Source organism: Rhea americana, unplaced genomic scaffold, assembly GCF_003343005.1.
Source record: "Rhea americana isolate MKP2758 unplaced genomic scaffold, rheAme1 scaffold_14, whole genome shotgun sequence".
NCBI lineage: Eukaryota > Metazoa > Chordata > Aves > Rheiformes > Rheidae > Rhea > Rhea americana.
Window position 1 is genome coordinate 8,569,741 of NW_028185483.1, and position 21,609 is coordinate 8,591,349.

Here is a 21,609-nt window from a genome sequence, read left to right on the forward strand (position 1 = left end):
CGGCCCCGCCCCGCCCCGCCCCGCCCGGGGGCGCCCCCCAGCCGCCCGCGCGGCCGTTAGCGCGGCCGTTAGCGCGGCCGTTAGCGCCGTGTCAGGGTGGCGGCTCGTGGCGGGCCCGGCCCGGCCGCGCGCCGGCACCTACCTGTTGCGGAGTTGTTGCTGCCGTGCGAGGCGCCGCCGGGAAGGAGGGGAGGGCTCAGCCGGCAGGAGGCTGGTGGAAAGCCGTGCTGCGGTGAGGGAGAAGCGAGGAGACGAGACACAGCGGTGCGCGACGTGGTCGGAAACGTGCGCCRCGTACAGCATCGCCGCAGCAGTACCTGTGTGCCCGTTAGTGGGGCAAATGCGTAGTTGGTATATGGAGGAATTATAGGTAATTTAAGCGCCTGTATTGGCGGCTGCTTACTTCTGATGCAGATGGAAGCTCAACCAGAACCTCAGATCTGAAAAACTTCAAACTCTATGTGTGTGTGTGTGTGTGAGAGAGAGAGAGAGAGAGAGAGACAAGACTTTAAAGTTCAAAGCAAATCCTGCTGATGTGATTTTTGATCCAGGCTTGCATCTCCGTTTACACTTTCTTTGATTAAGACATAGCTGAAAATGTGCAAGAGCTTAATCCAGGTGGCTAAAAAGCTCCTCCTGAAAAACTCATGCAGATTTGAAGTGATAGATCTCAAAATCAGGGCTAGATTTGGCTGTGGCCCTAATCTTAAAATAGGGAAAACTTAAACTGCAACAAACCTAACCCAAATCTAGAGGCCTCTCTCTCTCGCACACTCTCTCCAATACTCATGTGCTTCGTAGTTGATTCTGCACTCGGAGTTTCTCCTACCCCAGCAGCTATGTACTGTGAAATTGTTCACATGCCTTATTGAAGAAAACACATTATAATACACATTTAATGTATACTGACATACATTTGCCATTTTCTTCCTTTCTTGTCGTATTTTTATACTTTCAGAGTTTTGACACTAAGTGGTATCAGTTCATATGTATTTTTAAAGGAAGAAGCGCCAAAAAGGAGCACGGGCAGAAGCCTCCATTGTTTGGCCTCATCAGTTTTCACTGTTTATAGCAGCAATAAATGTACTTTAAAGGGCTGTAGTCCTCTTGATGTCAGGGTAATGTATACAGAGGGAGAGGAAGAACAGCCTAAATTTAGCTAGCAGAAAGGAGACATCTGCAGCAGTTAGGATGGTTTGCTGAGTAGCAAAAATGTATTATTACAAAGGGAAAAAAAAGAAAAAATTTGTAATCAAAGGAAGCACCATAAGAAAAACTACCATAAGAAATATAATTTGATGTTTCCAAGGCTTTTTATTTTAAATAGAAGATAATCCCAGTATATATGCTCTTTGTGCTGGGAATGGGGAAATAGTCCCRTATAACAGCCTGAGACAGTGTTTATCACTTGTTACTAATGCTCCAGGAAAAAAAAAATCAAAGAGCGGGTCAGGATGATGGATCAGCAAACCAGGAAGCAATTAGGTGAGCTTATTGCACCTCAGAGAGCRGTGTTCATTCCCAGTACTTCTGTTTCAGTTCTCAGAGTTTATTTGATGACTGAAAGTGGTGGAACCAGATTGCACATTACTAAATTTCAGTATATAAAGTGGTTTTGAGAATCCAGCACATACAGAAAATATTTCATGAATGAACAACTACATTTATATTTGCACACTGCAGGAAGAGTTTGTTTTATAAAACTGCCCTCTTTTACACGCCTTATTTTTCAGGCTCCAGTTTTCAGGAAATTAGGTAGTTCTCTTGGAGAAGGTAGAAAACTGRGTCTAAATCAGAGCATCATATATAGCACAGTTTATGCAATATCATTTAGATTAAACAATTACAGGCAGCATACATAAAAGCTCATAGTTAATTTGTGACTGATGTGGTCAGCATACAAGTCAGCATTATGCTAAGCTCAGCATATCTTGGCTCGAGTCCAGCATGACCCTTGGGATAAGAACTCCAGCAGAATTGAGCCAAGAAGCAGTCTGCCTCCRCTCTAGCCTTCTTGCCCCATTAGCAGCCAGAGATCTGACAGACGGCCCCTCTCCTCCACAACGCTCTCACCGTTAAAAACCCTTCTTTTGCAGCTGCTGCCAGAASCCTGCGTGGGACCCTCTGTCTGGGACTGAAGCTTTGGCAAGGGCAGGAGTCTTGCTACGAAGCATGTATTGCTCCACTCGTTCAAGGAGATTGTGCTCGGGGCATATAGTATATGAAAGCATGCAGCTTTGGACAACCAAGAGGCAGGCACAACACAGGTGTGTTGTCCAGATGTGCAGAAACGTCCATAACCAATCCTAGGCCACACTATCCATGCATGTGGGGAAAAGCAGGCTGTGTGCAGGAGGCTAGTGAGGCCTGCTTACAAATCCATAATTAAACAGGAACAATGTTTTCTCGTTTTGAGAAACTGTCAGYGCTTGTTGAGAGCTGCCTTGTTCTGAGAACGATCACAGCAGTGACTCCAGCTGGGGATTTGTACCTGCCTGTGCACTAGCTCCTCAGGCAGATCCACTGCCAGAAGCAGCTTTGGAAACAGCTCTTCGTGCTCTGGAAGTGTCACCTGCACAGCTAGCACCTCGCTGTTTGGGGACAGAGGACCCTTTCCGACTTCTCACACCTTGCAGCCATTACACTTTGAGCACAGGCAGGGCAACATGAGAGGGAGCTGGGGACTTCACTGCAATTTTTATGTGAGCCTTGAGTCCCACTGGAGTATATTGATGGCCATGGAGACCACAAAGGATGGGAATATAAGAAAATCTATCTTACGGCTGGAACCACATGCAGTAAGTGGATAGCTACAACAAGTTCATAGCAGCAGACTTCGAGAAACAACAGCTAGGTCCACACACACTGTAGTAATCAATGCAGTGACGGCCACCTGCAAAATAAGACAAATGGACAAGAGACATCACCACATTGCAAAAGTTTGCAATAATCGGAATGGCCCAGAAAACACAATAGTAACATGAGCTCTGACTATCCATTTAGGGAGGCTGGGCCTTACTGTAGAAGGCTAACTCAGTAAATAGTAGTACAGTTACTCATTTCAAGTTGGACATGGGTATATAAGTCGGCATATTGCTAGAATCAATAACTTCAGCAAAAAAACTGCTGTCTATTGAAGAGTAGTGAGTAAAAATTTGGACTTTTTGATATTGGAGGTACTAGTAAAAATACTTGAGAACAAGAAAATTGGTCCTCTATATTTCTTGTGTTTGTCATCTGCTTAATGCTTAGAGTCTAAAAGCAGTCACCATATAAGCATACAGCACAGATGATTTCACTTTTTCATACAGAACTGGGAATTGTTACTCATAAAAGGATCTCTGACAGCTGCAGAAAGCTTTCACTTCACTTCCCTTGCAGCTCAATGCAATGTTTCACAGCTAACTGGAGGAGCAATGAAACTAATGAAGCCTAATTTCCTCTGGCTAACAAGGAATGAAGCCTGACAGAAGTTGGCTTGTTCATTATGCCTCACCTCATCTGGATTCTCTGATATCTGATAAGATTGGACTGTGTGCCACAGTCTTACCTTCCAGGAGCTGGGCACAGGGAGAGTGTCTTTTCTTTATCAGTGGTAATTTTGYGGGTTAAAAGAGATGCAGGCAACTTATGAAAAAGTTCTGCTTAAATGACAGCACAACATGGTAGCATGTCTTTTTCTTGCAGAAACTACCAGGTGTAGCTAATTTTCATGAGGCTACTGAAGATTAAAGTACTCTTTTCATTATGTTGTGTGATGACCGTGTCTTACAACCCAATGAGTCGTGAGCCTGCCATATAGAACTAGTGATCACTCAWAATACCAGCTCACTCCTTTCTATCATCTTTGTAGTTGTAGGTGAAAAGAGTTGCTGTTTATCACACACAGAAGTCAATACACTGTGTTCTCAGTGCCCTTAAATGACCTAAATTATTCCAGTTGTTAAAATCAAAGGTTTATTAAAATCACAATTTAGCCTATTAATCCTACTCAGTAGGATTCTTACGGGATCATCTTAYGCATCTCTGATTCTTTGATTTTAACCTTTCTTATACAGAGAAGAGAGTTTCCCCAGTAACACAAGCTTTGTATTTTTAATTTGTGAACTCCATTGTGAGTTGAAATGTTTGTGATCCATTGTTTGTCCTCRTAACTGAACTTTCTCTCAGATTAGTTGGAACTGGATCTGAATACAAGGATCTAGTGATTCCTTTATTCTTCCAGCTGAGTGTGACCAGTATTTGAACATGTTCCTGTTTACAGGGACAGTAAGAGAGAACTGGTTTGTTTTTTTTTTTCTGTCTATCTGAAGTTCTCTCAAGTTGTGCAGTTTGTGTGCTCTGATGTTATTTGAGCTCTTGTTCAAATAGGGGTTTAACTGCAAGTGTATAAGCTAATCATCTGGTCTTTCTTTTGCCTTTGTATTAAAATATATCTTCAGTTTGGAACAGTTCACAATCCTTCAAAAGAATGGGTTTTATTATTCCAGAAACCTCAAGAACTAGAGAATTTCAAGGAATGTGGAATATGTGATTTCTAGTTCCTTCTTAAAAATATTTTATTTACACATGTTTATATTTACCTAATAAATAATGTAACTGGAATTTCTATAGACAAGTAAAGTTCAGTTTTTAACCACTAAAGCTCAAATGCCTTCAGGAAGGCTGTAAAACATCAAAACCAAAAGCATATGAAACACAATATTAATTTAACTTGTAACAATTACTGCTAATATGACATGCATCAACCTAGATCATCTTCCTCCACTCTTTCTATAATCAGGACTGTGTTATATAATATCAGCTTAACAGCTTCGTAGTTGACTTCCTGATGTAAAGATAAACATCATTATATAACCTACCTATTTTAACTTTCTGAGTCAAATTAAGCGGTATGGTATATTGTATGGAATGAACTTGCCTGTGTGAAAAACTGACCTAAGAAATAAAGTGTTCTTCAGCAGTGCTTTCCTGGGAGGAGTGCAGCAGTTGCTTTGGCCAGATACATATTTTGATCAAATAAATATTTTCAGATGTGTTTAGAGATTTAGTTTTGGAACTTTTGTACSATCAGGTGCTACCCATTTAAAACAAGCTCTATTCGAAATAAATTTGGCCCTTCATATCATATAAACATATAACAAAATCCCCCCCCAAAACCCAGCAAGGTCATCTAATTTAGATAAAACACAAGAAAATGCCAGTTAAACCTCACTTTAGCAGTCAGATGCAGACAGTAATAAATAGCACCTTCTCCCAGAAAGCACCTAAGCCACTTCTGTGTGAGGTCTAGTGCTTTTTCCTTATTTCTGTGACACAGTCTGCTGCACCCCTTGAAGCGGGGCTGTCCTGGCTGCGTTTGCTCTGTGCTCGTTTTCAGGCAGTCACCCCGTGGAGGAGCTGCCTCCTCAGCAAGAGTCCTTGCAGCGTCCCGGCGTCGGGTCAGCGTCCGTGCGAGCCTGCCCGCCGTGGGAGGACAGAAAGCGGTGTGCCTTCCCCACGCGGCTCGGCCGCGCGCAGCACAATGACGCCGTATCACAGCCGGATCCGCTTGTYTGTTGGACACGCACAATGAGGGGTTTGTAGTAGAGAGCAGGGGACTGTGCCCAGCGTTGTGCCTCCTGCACAACGGACCTCCATTGTCTGTCACATGCACCTGACGGAACAAATGCTCTTTGTATTTTGGGGCTATAGACACATGCAGGATTAGATGAATGAAAACCTAGAAAAGGAGTTTGGCCGTGATCGGTTCTTACAGAAATGCCTAACAAAGTCGTACTTGTCAGAAAGTACCATTTTTTAACAGCTGAGAATCATTCTTGTAATAAGCAAAACTTTCTTGCAAGACATGAGGACATTCTGCTTCTCACAAAACATTGAGTATTTCCAAACACTGGGGGCGCACGTGGGTGTGTTGACCTCTTCTGGTCATTCCTGAGACGATAGGCAGCTTGTCTAAAATCCAAAATTATTTCTTCCTGTGCAAACACCGACCTTTCAGGCTCACAGAATAATTACTTCTTTTTTGTTGGAGAAAGAYCATGTGGATTGGGACTATATGGTACATGAATACAGTAATTTTCCCATTTCTTTCATTAGTAAATATTTTACACTCTAGCTCTGAGGAGGCAGGCTAACGGAAAAAGAATCAGATGATGTGAAGAACTACGGCAAAAGAAATGCCTCAGAGTTGAATGGTGCAGARATCAAAGTCATACCAGGTRGAAKTGAGAAGCAAGAAATATGGGTATTYAACAGAGAGGATGACTGTGAGCTGTTAATGAGATGTGACCATGAGTGATGAAGATGATTGATACTTCAGGAGAAGTATTTTCAGCAGATAGGCTTATTCTGATGGCCCCATGGAAAACACCAGTGAGACCTTACCTGGAATAAAATTCTAAAAAATAAAATAATAAATAAATAATAAAATAAATAATAAATAATAAATCTTGGCTACCCGCATCCAAGGACAATGAATTCTTAGTAGAAGAGGGCAGAGAAAGCCCCCTGGGATGACAGAAGGAGTGGGACACCTGAGATACCCTCAAGTCAGCATGGCTACGGAGGATAAAGAGCAAGGTTACACTGGAAAGCAGAAGGCTTTTGGGGACTAGAGTAGTGAGGTCTGGAGCTGTTTCCTAACTAGACCAATGTGGATGAGTCACTGAACTAGTTTTATTGTGGGACTTGATAAGGTCATGTATCACAGTAGTCTGAGAGAGTAAAACTCTGGCCCCTAAGTGTCCTTTCAATCCCATTTCCCATCATCTTGGGATGATCCCATCAGATACTCACAGACTGCACCACATACTTAAAAAGGAAAGTAAACTTTACAACCAAATCCAGGCTGCATCTGCATTGAACTTAGGATAGATTGAGGGGAAGCAGGGTAGAAAAATGTAGGTTTGGCATTTTTTTGTTTTATTCCGCTTAATTTACCCTCTCTGCCCTGTCACTCCTGAGCCTTCATTCTTGACGTTGCTGGGGCCCTCCGGTAACTGAGCTGGACATTGCTGGAAGGTGCAGCAGCTTCAGGGTAACTAGCAGCTGAATGCCAGGCGCCCTAAGCATTACTCTGACAGCTGAGGGCGGCTCTAGCATAGCAACATAACAGGTACAGCCCTCTRTGGTAAACTGGATAGTGGGACAGACTGGAAACTCCATGAGGACTTCTCTTAYAGTTAATCACAACAAGAAAGGGATAAAAGTCAGCTAGTGAGGGGAGTGGTATCACTCTCTGGAAAGCTGCACTGAATTTGTTTGTGCTCAAGGCTTGCGATGAGGTTCCAGCCCTGTGCTCTAAGGCTGGATACAGTCAGAGCTCAGTATGCAGTCATAGATCTGGCTTAAAGGGCTTCTATTTACTTCCCTCACAGAGATAGCTCAGTATACTCACAGGTCTCCTGGCCTAATGCAAATATAGAGCATGCCTCATATTTCAGAAGCTCACTAAGGATTTGCTCTATTATTAATTAAAATCTCATTTGATTATAATTCTATCACATGCTAGAGGGAGCATCCAGTTTCATTGCTAACAGTTAATTTAGACTCTGAAGATATTCTGGCATTTAAAGCAAAACCAGCAGTCCAAAGAAAGAAAACTATATCCCTATTTATGGTGTTGCATTACATTTCAGATGGGATTARCTAACTCTATTTCCAATCTCTTTAACAATATAATATGATGAAACACGCTTGCCATGTTAATTATTATTTGTTAAGATTATTTATGCAGGGTACATCTGTGGCATAGTTCCAGTGAATTTCTGATGCATCTTTGGGCTTCTTTTTCTTCTGCTTTGGCCTAATGTAGTTACAAATTGTAATTCTGTTGTTAGTCCTTACAGAGTGAGCCACATGCTCATATTTATCTCAGAAAGAAACAGCTCATACCTTCAAAGAATCAGCAACCAAAGTATGCTAAAATCTATGTGTGGTTGGAATTAGATGCTGGATACCCATCAGGTCTTTTTTTCTTATATACCCACAGAATTGCAAGCATCAAGGAAAAGCTGCATGATAATAAAGCAGCCCCCTCAACTCTCACTCACTTGCTTCCTTACATAGACTTCATTTGCGTTTCTGCAATTAGTCGAGAAGCCTCCAGTTCTGCTGCAGCYTCAGGTCCGCACTGCCCCAGCTCGTGCAGCCTTGTGCTCTCCGCGCTGGGCTGCTGTGGACCACTGCTGTACCAGCRAGGAGGCCAAAAAGATTCATCCGACTTTCAGATCTTACTGATTCATGGTGCTTCAGAAATCCAACTTCTTATGCTGTAAGTGTTAGTAAGTAAATTATGTGGTCTAGCCCCAGTAAGTTTAAAATAACTTTTCCRTGCAATACAAACACTTGCTGCTTTTTATATTTTTTTGGCAAGTTATTTCTGTAAACTCTTTGCATGGAAAGTACTTTTGAAAAATGTGGAAAATATATAAAACCCCTCTGAATACCCTGCAGATTTTAACAGCCCACACATGGGCCAACTCCGTTTTATTGCTGGTGCCCACAATGGAAAGCAGCCTGCCAGCCCTGGGCAGCTGGACTCCAGCCCCTCACAAAAGGGTCACTGCTGAAGCCAAGGAAATCACTCCACAAGCAGCACAGCCAGGATGAAATCATTAGCCTGATACCTCAGCGTTTTCAGCAATTATATAGATTGGGAGCAAAATGCAGGCTTTCATTTTACAGTCCCCTAAAAGCTCTTCAGTGTTTGTGCAAACACGGGGAGGAATTCTTTACCCTGCGCAATGTCCCTAAGCAGCCCATCCTGCAGAGCTGCACAGGCCGTTCGAGCAAAACCGTCCAGGCAGATSGGAAGACAAGGCAGAACGTGGGAGCTGCAAAGCCAGAGTAACGGCGAGCCTGTGCCAACGGCATAGCCACGCCGGCAGGGACCTGCAGCGCCCAGCCTCATCGCGCGCACTCTGGGCTCGCTGCTCCGTCTCCTGGTGGCCTCTTCAGGCTAGAAAGCCCGGAGCAGGGGGTGTCTGCTTCTCCCTCCCCTTCCTCATCCCCYCAGACAACACCTTTCCGTAGGCGCTAATGGGAGGCTCAGCCGAGGACTGAGCTCCCCCGAGATGCTCAGATCATTTCTGCGCTCTCAGCCTGAGCCTGAGCCAGGCTCCGCATGGCCCCCGGGGAGCTGCTGGGCACAGGCTGCTCCCGAGCAGGAGGCTGCCCAGGGCAGCAAGGCACTACAGGGACTCCCCAGGAGCTGTCCTGGGATACCAGCACTCTGCTGTGGCAATTATTTTGGTGTAAGCTGATCAGTAGCTCTACCAAAAAAAAAAAAAAAAAAAAAAAAAAAAAAAAAAAAAAAAAAAAAAAAAAAGAAAGAAAAATATTAGTTGCTAAGGGGCTAGATTAGGTGGACTTGGATCTTTTAACTGATCCCTCCACAAGGTCTCACTTTGTTCTCAATCTGACATGATTCATCTGTTCTTACACTTCAATTTCTCATTCTTTCTCTTGTTAGCTAGCGTTTCATTAACCGTATTTTAAGAAGCTGTGTATGAGGGGGGTATACCCCATGCAGAGAGCACGCTTCCCCATGCAGGAGGCAGCMCCGAGCACCTCCATGCACCCCTGCTGGAAAGCAACGTGCTGTGAAGCACCCCAAGCCTTTAGCTCTGCTCTGTGCTCCTCTGTTCTGCTTGTATGTAGTTTACGTTGCAGCTCACTAACATAACATTCAAATGCATTTAACATCAATAGAGGTATCTTGAACGTTTCTGAAGACTTCTGTTATCACTCCTGAACTCTGTAAGCTCCTAGGATAGATGCTGGGCACGCAGCCAAAGGAAATCTTTCTTATCAAAGTGCCTGAGTATTGCTGTAGAAGGACACAAACATTTGCTCTGTGCTACCTTGGATAAAACTGATAATAAAAAACATTACAACCTTCTACTCTGATTACACCTACCTGCTGAGAAATGGGTTGCGAGTAACTTTTCCACATGTTAAAACAGCCATCAGATTTTAAGTCTTYTCAGTCACCACCGATTATCAATACTGGCTGACTAAATACTATGCAGCAAGTTATCCAGGTTAACTAGCACATTCTTTTGAAATATCTTTTTTTTTTAATATTGAGCAGAATGAATATTGTGAAACAAATCTGAGCAGGGACATGGAGCTGAGGGGTGTTTCTAAATCAGCAATGTTACTGTGTGCCCATTTGTGGCTTTCCAGATCAGACACTTCAAAACCAAATGCTTTAAACAATTAAAACACCAGCAGGAATGTCCCAGTCTCCACTAAGCAATGTTTTTGGACAGATGAGTAAAGTAACAGATTTCACGATGGAGAAAGTGGCTAGACTGTTTGCCTTAATGAACATTTCTGACAATTTTACTATGCTAAATMACAGCAGGAAGCTCTTTACAGTCGCTCATCGTTTCTCCCCGCTATTCAACACTCCTGCAGGTGGGCTCCGAAGAAGCAGCCGCTGCAGGTTTTTCTGCCTGTACCACGCTGCAGAACAGCCACGAGCCTTGGGAACGCGTACAGGGGGAAATGCGTGTTTTTCATAGAATCATAGAATCACAGAACTGGTAAGGTTGGAAGGGACCTCTGGAGATCATCTAGTCCAACCTCCCTGCTCAGCAGGGTCACCTAGAGCATGTTAGACAGGGTTGCAGCCAGTCATGCCTTGAATATCTCCAGAGGAGGAGACTCCACAACCTCTCTGGGCAACCTGTGCCAGGGCTCTGTCACTCTCACAGGGAAGAAATTCCTCCTCACGGTCAGGCGGAACTGCCTGTGCTTCAATTTCTGCCCATTGCCTCTTGTCCTGTCACACGGGACAGCTGAAAAGAGTTTGGCCCTGTCCCCTTGACACCCTCCCTTCAGGTACTTGTACACATTGATCAGATCCCCCCTCAGTCTTCTCTTCCCCAGGCTGAAGAGGCCCAGCTCTCACAGCCGTTCCTCATAGGGCAGATGCTCCAGCCCTCTGATCATCTTTGTAGCCCTACACTGGACTCTCTCCAGTAGCTCCATGTCTGTCTTGTACTGGGGAGCCCAGAACTGTACGCAGTACTCGAGATGAGGCCTCACCAGGGCTRAGTAGAGGGGCAGGATCACCTCCCTTGACCTGCTGGCAACAGTCTTCCTAATGCACCCCAGGAGACCATGGGCCTTCCTGGCCACAAGGGCACATTGCTGGCTCATGGTCAACTTGTCATCCACCAGCACTCCCAGGTCCTTCYCTGCAGAGCTGCTCTCCAGAAGGTCAGCCCCCAGCCTGTACTGGTGCCTGGGGTTATTTAATACAGCCACCTAGCGCCCTCCGCAGCAGAACAGCGCGCCTTAGCCTAGTTGCGAGATTTGCCTGCCCGACACCCAACACTGCTAGCATTTGGGGCACTGCTTCCTCGACTGTGCCGAGGAAGCAGAATTGCCAGGCGCCGGCGCGAGCACTGCCAGCATGCCCATCGGCAGGGGTCCGAGGTCACTCCCGCTCCAGGGTCCTGGGCTGGGGCAGGAAGGGCCAGGGCTGCCCAGGAGCACGGTGCAGGTGGCTGCTGTCCCAGGAACCCACCAGAGCTCTGCTGGAGCAGTGGGAACAGGAGAAAGGGCCCGCAGCTAAATCCGGCCCAGTTCACGACTTCGTGTATTGAACTCCCTGCTGCGAAAGCCCCCTGCTTTCAGAGGCTCTCGCTTTTCCATTTGATGCTGTAGCCTGGGACAGCTGCAGTCGGTGCCCTGTATCCATCTGATACCGTTTTCCTCAAAGACAAAAGGAGCCATCAYGCTGGTCCATGAAACTAAAAACAGAAGAGGAAAAAAAAAGTACATATGCAAATGCTTACGTCTAATTGTCTGAAGTTATCGCATTGAGATTGCATTGAAAATAGACATGGAAATTTTGCAGATTTACAGATGACTCAGGGGGCATCCGAGCAGCGGCTGTGACTCACCACCGTGTAGGCCTGTGCAGGTGCGTGGGCGGATTTCTGGAAGCCATTCGCGGTTTCCTGCAGGAGCTGAATATTGGTGCGAGTGGCAGGGAGGAGGAGAAACATGACGTTTTACCACCTAACGAGCTTCTTAAGCATTACCCGTCCAAGAATTACCGACAGAGGCGAGCCGCACGAGGGCTGGATCCCATCAGCACCACAGAGCCACCCGGCGCTTCCAAAGCACGGGATCCATTCACAGGAAACTCTTTGGAGCACAGTGACACTTAAGGGAGTGAGAGGCAATTATATTCCCAAATAATTTGTTTTTGTTGAACCTAGTCTTTGAAGAACTCTCTATGGGAGGCCACAGTCTGATAGAAAAGGGACATCATGCGGACCCTGGCAATATGTTGGATATGGTTTGTGAAAGCAGCTGGAAGCAATTTCATCTGAATGTCAGTAATGCCTAAATGTGGCCAGCCCTGCTCAGATCCAGAACAAGATGTGATGCCAGAGCAGCTGAAGCTGCTTAGCCTAGTCCCACTGCATCCTGGAGTATTGCAATCAATGCTAAGCTGAACTTCTCCAGTCCCCAGAGTGGCTGGTGGCCACCATCGGTTCCCGACTCCAGGGAAGTGTGCAGACCTGCTGCTGGCCAAGGGGGAGGAAGGACAAAAAGCTGTTTTGCCACCAGGTGTTCAGCATAGCTGCCTGAGAGCTCACGCGGCCCTTAGCCCTCCGGAAAGTGAAACTGCGGCGTGGAGGCTGCAACCTCCCACCAGCAGCACCTGCCTGGGCAGACACTCATCGCAGGTGGCCCGTGTGCCGGAGCTGCACGCTGTCCCTTGGCAGCCACGGCCCTGTTCCCTGCAGCAGTAACATTTCCTGCAGGAGAAGGGGAAGCTGAGGGAAAATTTCTTTTTGACCATAGGCTTTGCCATTACCCAGGTTCATTAAGAATTTATYGAACTGTTTTGTAAGGCTTGTCCATGATTTTTAGACTATGAATGGACCCTATAGAGTGAAATCCACTACTAGATGCTTATCTGAACAGAGCAAACTCACAGCACAGCAGTCCAGAGAATTTTTTTTAAGGGAAATTCATGCTTAGGAGATCCTGTAAAAACAGAGGAGAAAGAAAAGAAATTATTTTTCCTCCAGTTATATTTTTTGCAGCAAATTCCTTCCCACTCTAAACCCATAAAGAAACTGAAAAGGAGGAGGTAAATAGCAGCTACAGATTGTGCGGGACACATGGAGACTCTTTAAAGTCAGTGTCATTGCACTGTACTGTCCGGTGATGGGGTACAATTATTGCTGCAGCTTCAGTCTCAAGTCTGATGGAGGAGGAAAGCAGGAAAAAATTTGCATTTCTTTTACTAGACAAAAGTATCTAAGGATGCCTGGCTTGTAGCATGCCTTGCTTTTGGATCACATGGGTGCCAGGTGTCTGGAGAAGGGCCGGTCTTGCCCATGCTCTCAAACACYGATCCATTGCAGAGGTGGCATAAGACTTCACAGCACAGGTGTTACCTGGAGCCCTCATACAAAGAACATTTCCACCAAAATCTGGATTGTTCTGCCCGAAAGCCTCTAAGGCCCTGAGAAAGTCTGTGCAGTAGGATGCGAATCTCCATTTGAGATCTGTGCTTAGAGAGGAAATTTTTCCAGGTCATTTGCCTTGGACAAGGCCTGTGATCTGCAGCTTGCACCAACTAGGAAAACATTGTTGTCACTACAGGAGACATCCAAGAAGAGTGGTAGAGTTGCTGTACTTCTGGGGCGATAGTATTGCCCAAAAGTTCGACAGATAATACCCTTCTGTCAGGGCTACTTTTATGTTATAACTCGTTGAGTGAGGGAAAAGAGAAAGAGACGACCATCTTGATCCAACGATAAATGAGAAAAAGATGGAATGACAGAAATAAAATACTAGTCTGAGCTGTCAGAACATATACTGATATGGGAACAGGCAGGAAGGCAGCAGAGGATAGAAAGTCACAAAAGGAGTTCAAAAGCAGTGATCAGTGGTGAAGGCTTACTTCCAAAAGCTGCTTAAAAAGTTTGGATGCTGAGCAGTGGCCCCCACGTCCAGCAGCTGATCAGCTCGTCGGCAGCCTCCTGCAGATCGGTGTTACCTGCTTTAACCGCACGGCCGGTGCGGTTTTCCTAGCTGGGGTCCTTGGGCTCAGGGAGAACATAGACGAGGATTAGAGAGTTTCTTTCAGCTCCCTAAACTTCTACGCCCTCTCAGCACCTTGAAAACCAGGAGAAACCAAGGGGAAACAGAAAACCTGTCTCGCCTTCCAGAGTCTGCTTGTGGTTGGTGCCCTCCGCATCTCGTCCTTGACTTAGCAGGAGCCAGCCTTCACCGAGGAGCGATTCCCCCCCGGGAAACATCTCTAAGTAGACGAGCCCTGCAGGTCTGGTGCAGTTTTCTTTCCCTCARATCTGCAATTAATTAATTAAGATTTAAAGTAATAAAGATGTCTCTGTAAGAGCTCTAACATAACTGATTGTGGAAAAAAAAAACCCCATGATCTAATTAGATCTCGCTGCTGTTGCAATGATCTCCACAGAGAGCTGGCTGGGCAGCGAGGTCCCTGCCTACATCAGAGCCGGGGACCACCAAGTCCCCAAGCAACCAGCCCGAGGAGGCAGGTTGTCCGGGACTAGGCGCCTCCCTGATCCCGCGTGGGGGCTTCACTGCAGCAGCAAGGCCCACGGAGGCTGCGGTCCCAGCAGGAGAAGGGGTGTCAAGCCTTTTGAAGGGGAAACTCAAGCAAATTTATCAAGTCTAAGCGACTTCCCTGCTGGGCAGCAGAGTTGTTTTCCAGGAGAGCAGGTGCTGGATGGAGACTCAGCTTCACGGGGCATTTCTAGACGCTCCTTCCATCGCGCAGGAATGGGAGAGGAGAGTCTGGCCAGGGAGGAAAGGCAACGCACGTGCCTGGACCCCCCTGGCCCGAGGCCCGCAGGGAGCAGCGGCTCGCCTGCGCCTCGGCCAGCTCTGGGGACGGCCAAGGCAGCTCACCCCGACGGAGGGCACGGGGGGCGGGCAGGCATCGGCAGCCACTGCTTTCTGCTGCCCTCTCAGCAAAAGGGACCAGAAGGGACTATGATGAGGGCTGACAGTCTCTTTTGCATCCTCTGTGGCAAGCTAATTGCTGCTGATTACAAACCCAGCTCAATCTTATTAATTTGCAACAGGGAACAACAGCGGTTATTTAAGAGCAAGACGCCTTTGCATCCAGCTCCTCGAGCATGCAATTCTCGCACTATTTAACAGCATGGTACGAGGCTGTTTAGCAAACAAATAGCATGTAGGTCTGAGCAGGGCCAAGAGCAGCCGAGGGGCAGGTATTAGCTACCTGATTGCTAACACAAGGAGGAGGCAGGTGATGCAAGTTGTCCACAGCTGGTAACCTGATGTCTGCCTCAGGTGAGCTTTACCCGACCGTCCCACACCATCCCTTGAATAAAAACATTTCCTATTGCTTTGAGAAGGAAAACTGCTTCTGTGTATGAGGCTTGGTTTAATTTTTTATTCTAGCGCAGCAGCACATAATTGCTTTTTTATAACAAATATTTAAGAGTGGGGATTGTAATAAATCTGTGTTTTACATTATTTTCTTTTATTCAAATGCCATCGTGTTGCAGCTCTTCAGCATGCCTGCTGTCTCGCTCAGCTTATATTCCTCCTCCGCAAAGGGATGGAGCGGGAGGAGCTGTACCGAGCCGCGGACTCCTCTGCGGCTGTCCCTGGCGGATGGCAGGGACATTAGCTGGCTACAGGGGGTTTCATGTAAGCTGGAGCTTGGAAGTCTGAGCTACACGGAAGAAGCGTCAAAGCACACCCAAGAGCCCCAAAGACACAAGAGAAGGAGGCACAYAGACCGAAACAGCTCCAAAGTGCTAGATCTGGACAGCAGATTAAATATGAATTATGAACATGGGGTTAGTTTGACTAGCTCCGGCGAGACAGGGATGAGACGTCCCACAGCGTGGTGCCGGCGCAGAGCGCTCAGCCGTRGAAATGAGGCCTGTTATTACCTCCCCATTTCTCTTCCCACAACCACAGCAAGAAATGCCAGATCAAAACCTAGTTTAGTTCAAAGCTATCAGCACCAAAATTTTTTCAGGCGAATGAAAAAGTTTTGAAGCAGCAGAGGGTAAAAGAGAGAGAGAGAGAGAGAGAGAGAGAGAGGGAGAGAGATCAGAAAGGAAATAGCCAAGGGAATCTGCAGTTTCCCAACGCGGTCTGCAGGCGCTGGCGAGTGACACAGTGAGTCTCAAGCACTGTGCCCGGCCCCCCGCAGCACCCCAGCAGTGCTCAGGCCATTCGGGAATTGAAATACAGCTTAAATCTTATAGCTACAGCCGTGCTAAAACGTCTCCAAAATAGAAGCTGAAGCATATGGCTGCAGAGCCACCTTCTGGGATGGACCGTCCATCTACAAGGACAGATGGGAGTATTTATGTCTTGTTTTTTTTTTTAAAAAAAAAACACTCCTCAAAACACCTTTGGCTTCTTCCCGCTTTCACAGGTCATGAAACAGTGACGACAGGGAACTCACTGCACCTCCTAGGTCATGGTTAAAAAAAAACCTAAAACAACAGAAAAGAAAGCACCCAGGCCTTTAAAATAAAAACATCTATAAATAAATATTAGCAACTGTTGACTTGATAACACATCACCAAGTAGCATGAAGTTAGGCCACAGGGCTCTACCATATAGGTGCGTTTTGAGAGCTTGAGATGCGCATGAAGAGGGTGCAGATGCTGTCACTGAACTGCAGTTATTGCGTTCAAGGATGAGTCACAGCTTTAGGAAGAGGAAGTGTAAAACCTTCCCTGACTAGCTGCGTGCCAATAGCAAGGAGACGAGCTGTCACTTCATGGCTAAATCCAAAACACATTCACCTTTAATCTACTGCGTTTTAAACAGCATTAGTCAGACTAAGCACATGACGCCGGTTACCCCAGAAGGAGCAGTAAGTAAAGCTTAGAGTCTCCTAAGCAGTTTATAGGCTATACGTTACGCCCGAGTGCCTCCTCTACGCAACGTAAAAACCGGCAGAATCCCTCCTCTCCGGCGCCTCTGGGGGAACAGACCCGCCAACCAGGCCGGGAGCACCAGGCGCCCCGAGCAGGGGTGCTGCCGCGTCCCCGCCTCGCTGCAGGACGGTCCCGCCACCGTCACAGCCGCCGGGGCGCCTCGGCGTCCTCCTTGCTGCAGGTGCTCGGCACCCGCTTCTGCGTCAGCGTGGGGTAAGCCCCACGGCAGGCGCAGCCGCGTAGTCCTGGGCGTTACGCGGCACGGTCGCTGCCGACCGTGGGGTTCAGATGCTCCTGAGATCAGGGGTGTTCAYGCCTGGATTAGATTCTGTGTAACTAAGTTGAAAAACATGATCACGAAAGCACAGTAGGAAATATAATCCCAGTACAAACYGGTGCCACGTTCCCAACGAGAGAGCAGCTAGAGGCAGCGACCGGCTGGACACAATTCCCTCCGCAGAYCAGCGTTATTCACATGTAAATCAAAGGCTGGTTCAAAGGCTTCTGTTGAATTCTTGATTCCCCCTGGCTCTGGCTTTCAGTATTCCCCCATTATGCCAACAGCTTAATCAGAAGTCTTTTAAATCGCTGAAAGCATCTCAATTATATAATTAACCAGAGCATGAATATCTGTAAAGTGCAACAAGGGAAGGTTTAGGCTCTCCGAGTTTGAGAGTACAGTGGAAGCTTGTGGGCTAAAGTTAATAGATAGGAAGCTAAGAATAACCCTGGATCTCCTTGCCAGTTCCTCCAAGAGACTCTCCACCATATACACTGTGCTCTGCCCCCACAGCCACGTGCACCCCCGGCTGTGTGGGGAGCTTTGAATCCCCTCTGCCAAGGGGGGTTGCGCAGCAAGTGGCTCATCCTCAGGAGCAACCTGGCAARCCCCCAAAATACTTTGTTCCCTAGGCCAGGCTTTGCAGGAGCACCCCCATCACCTGATCYGCGTGAATAAGCCTTTTCCTTTTTAAGCTTCAGTCTCAGCCTGTGAACCATGAACTGCTGAGCCTTAGATGAAAGGACAGTGCCGACAGAAAGAAGCAAGACTGAAGGTGTCAAGCAGCCATCAACCAAGGGCAGTGAACAGGAGAGAGCTGGGATTTATTTGCCTTGAGAAGTAGGGACAAAGTCTAGGACAGTGACGAAGACAGCAGGTAGGAAATGCAAAGAATTGCAGAGGCAGGAAATTGCAGTGCTGCAAGATGCGCCCAGCTCTCAAAAGGGCCATGTAGTGAAAGCCATCTCTCTCTATATATACGTACATATACATATATATATATATATATAGAGAGAGAGAGAGAGAGAGAGAGAGAGAGAGTCAGCAGCAGAGCTTGTGAAAGGAGGCTGGAGGGCATAAGAAGCACAGCTCCATGGAAAGATGAGGCTGCTCTGCAGGTATCTACACACGCAGAGCTGCCTAAAAGATTGTACATCTGTCCGAAGAAGTGAACTAGGACTGAGCTGAACTCATTTGGACAAAACTGCTTTGCGATATTGTCTACTGAGATAATACTAATAGCCTGCGTTAGACTCTTGAAGCAGCATTGAGCATGGACAGAGATCTGTAATAGCACACCAGGAGAAGTGCTGTTGGGAACTGAGCAGTTGCAAGAAAGTTTAGTATTCCAGACATTACACAACAAAAGACACTTTCCTGGTAGGCTTTGAAGTTCTCAGGTGCAAGATATGTATTTTTTCTTTTAATGAAGAAATTGCTGAAAGAATATGAAGGAAAGTGCCTTCAGATTTGATTTTGGTAAGGATGTAAGACATGATGGGGACCTCTTACAGAAAATAAATTATTATCATTTGAGCACACATAAGTTTAGTCTAAATTAAATAAATTTTAAAAAATGCATCTGATTCCAAATTCCCAATTCCAAAAGGCAAATTGATTAACTATACCACCACCAGTCAGCTAGGCAGAGGAGCTCAAAGACTAAAAGGTAGAAGCAAGCTTTCAAGTAAACCTCCTAAACTGTCCTAGGACTTGCGTTTGATGTGAAAAGAAAAAAACTGAGAGCAGATCTGGAAGCCCACGTCCCCACTGCACCGCGTTAGAAGACCTTTTGGAGCGTGCAGAGACTCCAGTTTCAATGGAGTGGAGGATAAAAGCAAAGATATCACCATGTGATAAGGCAAAAAGCATTTGGCCACTACTTCTGGCAATTCTCAGCCCAAACTATACCTCACAGTGATATTAAACAAATGGAAAAAGTTTCGTCAGCTCTATGAGAAAGAGCAGATCAAAGAAAACAAAAGTGAGGCTCTTCTGCAGAGAAAATGATCTCAGGATGGCCCCCAAGCTAAGAGAACTCTTTGCCTTAAGGCTTCAATAAGAAAATATTGATGTTGGAAAAGAGGTAAAGGCAAGATGAATTATACGAACAAAAATATCTAAACAGGACACCTTTTTCAGCGCAGAGACAGGAAAAATCATAGTTCCACTCAGCAGAAGTGGACTGACACCTAAGCTGCAGAAAGGGCAATACTTAAGCAAGTCACTCAAGTCTGGAACAATACCATACGACTAGGGAAAAGCAAAGTAAAATCTGAGAAAACTCAAGGTCCAGTAGTCCAGCTACAGTAAACTGCAACTTTTAAAACAACCTTTTAAAGAGTAGATGATGAAAAACTACAGTAACATTAAATATGGATTTTACAAAGAGATTTTAATCAGACTTTGTTCTTTCTTCCTTTGAAAGTCAAAGGAAGCCCCTCAGAGCTCCTCTCAAAAGCAGCTGAAGTGGCATCAAAGGGAGACCAAAGACTCTTCTGCTGAGACACATTGCAAAGTAGGGAGGAACGGGCTACAGGGGAGGCAAGGGAAAACAGGGTTGAGAGAGAAAGGATGAGACTGCAGAGGAATTATTAACAGGTCCTTAAATACCTGCCATTACATYTAATGGTTTCAGATAGAAGCCAGGCACAGAAGAAACCTGCTTGTCACCTACGTTCATGAGAGCTGGATTCATCCAAACAGGCACAGCGGAGGGCACCGCCAGCAAAATAGACTGCCTGCTTTAGGAAGGATTACACGGCTTAGCCTGGAGAGAAAAAATGAACAAAAACTATGGGGACACTGTTGCTCTCTAAAACAGACTAGAAAATATGCACAGGAGAGAAAGCAGCTTTTTCTGCCACCAGACGAGTGCTTGAGCAGCATTGGGAGGCCAAAGGGTGCAGGCGGGCCGGGTGGCGGCTCTGCCACTCTGCACGGCAGCGGGCGCAGGAAACCAAGCTCATCAAGACTGAAACAGTGAGTTTGTGCAGAACGGGAGACGGGGCAGGGGGCGGCTGCGGAGGTACCCGCGCCACCCAAGCCCTCCGAGCTCCAAGATGCCGCTCCTCTTGYGCACGGGCGCCCGTTCCTTCCCGCCCGTGCTCGGTGTGGTTTGGCTTCCAGCCCTGCCGAGGCGCTGCGCAGRCAAGGTAGAGGCGCTCCTCGCACGAGGTCTTCGGGGACCGCGGGCACGCTGGGAGCAGCGGCTGCGAGGAGGGAGCCGAGAGCACTTCTCGCAGCGCCTGCCGCACCGGGGCCGTCTAGCCAAGTTAATGGCACAGACCGTSTTTCACAGTGGTCAAGTCTCCTGGCTCATAAAATAGTAGCTGGAGTTTCCTGCCTTTCATAGAAGTCGGGAGCACTTTGCTATCCAGCTCATTCATAGAAGATAAMAATCTCTTGGCAAGGGCCCTTTCCTCGCTCGTAGGTTAACTGCATTGTTCCGTCTCCGCAGATTACTTCGCACCGCTCTCCTTTCCGCCTCCAGGAGAGCCTTTAACTGATGTGGCTGGATATCAGCCAGGCACTGCCAACCGAGGTGCGTGGGCCCTACTTACCTGGGTGTTCGTTTGCTCTCCCATCTCCACGATGAAGACAGCCCTGCGGGGTTGCACAAAACCACCCAGTCGTTCTGCCTCTTATATCTCTAACCTACCATTAATGACATTTTCGGTGTCTTTCAACACTGAACAATTTAATAACTTGTTTTCCAAGGGTGGGAGGTGATAGGACSCAAACGTACGAGGCTAGGAGCATGAGATGGGAACGGCTGCACGTTGGTTATTGACTCCCAGTGTGCCAGTAACAGTGGTGGAAATATGAAAAGCGCCCGGGCCCTCTGGTTTTCCTCAGGGAACACACACCGTAATGCTTACGGTCAGCATCAGATGTGTCCTGCTCTGCTAGATAATGGCACAGCTCCAGGGAAGTCAGTACAGTTGGAAGAAATAAAGAAGCACAATTTTAATTGAAACTCTAAAGCAAAGAACCCATTCCCAAGGGACGCAGTGAAATATCTGTCACTGAACCTTTAGAGCAAGGCTGATCATGTAGCTAGAAAATTCACAGCCTTCTCTGTGCAGTGGGCAACAGACATCTCTGCATCTGCTTTAGAAACCGAACCGCAGGGCCTYGGCCCACCAAGTCCTCCCCGCGCAGCTCCCCAAACGTGGCTTGTGGTGGGTATTTGCCATTTGCTTCTCTTCACTGCCTGACTGATGTGGTCACATAGATGGTCCACTCCTCGCGCCCCAGCTGTATCCCAGATAACCATCTTCTTGTCTCACCAGGTCTGCAGAGCTCATTTAAATCTGCTGCTGCCTGCTAGTGGCATGGTATYTTGTGTTAAGGTGTTACAGCTGA

The 21,609-nt window shown here is 46.7% G+C and overlaps 1 protein-coding gene across 1 annotated transcript in view; it reads right to left on the reverse strand.

Moving 5' to 3' along the window:
- DLG1 (discs large MAGUK scaffold protein 1) overlaps window positions 1-20,828 on the reverse strand; it is a 185,211-nt gene extending 164,383 nt beyond the window's left edge. Inside the window, exons 1-3 of the mRNA XM_085298703.1 lie at window positions 20,805-20,828; window positions 20,274-20,507; window positions 143-317 (exon numbers count right to left, since the gene is read on the reverse strand). Coding sequence (XP_085154829.1) covers window positions 143-317; window positions 20,274-20,507; window positions 20,805-20,828 — 433 coding nt within the window. The remainder of the gene's footprint in view (window positions 1-142; window positions 318-20,273; window positions 20,508-20,804) is intronic.
- Window positions 20,829-21,609: the final 781 nt, after the last annotated feature.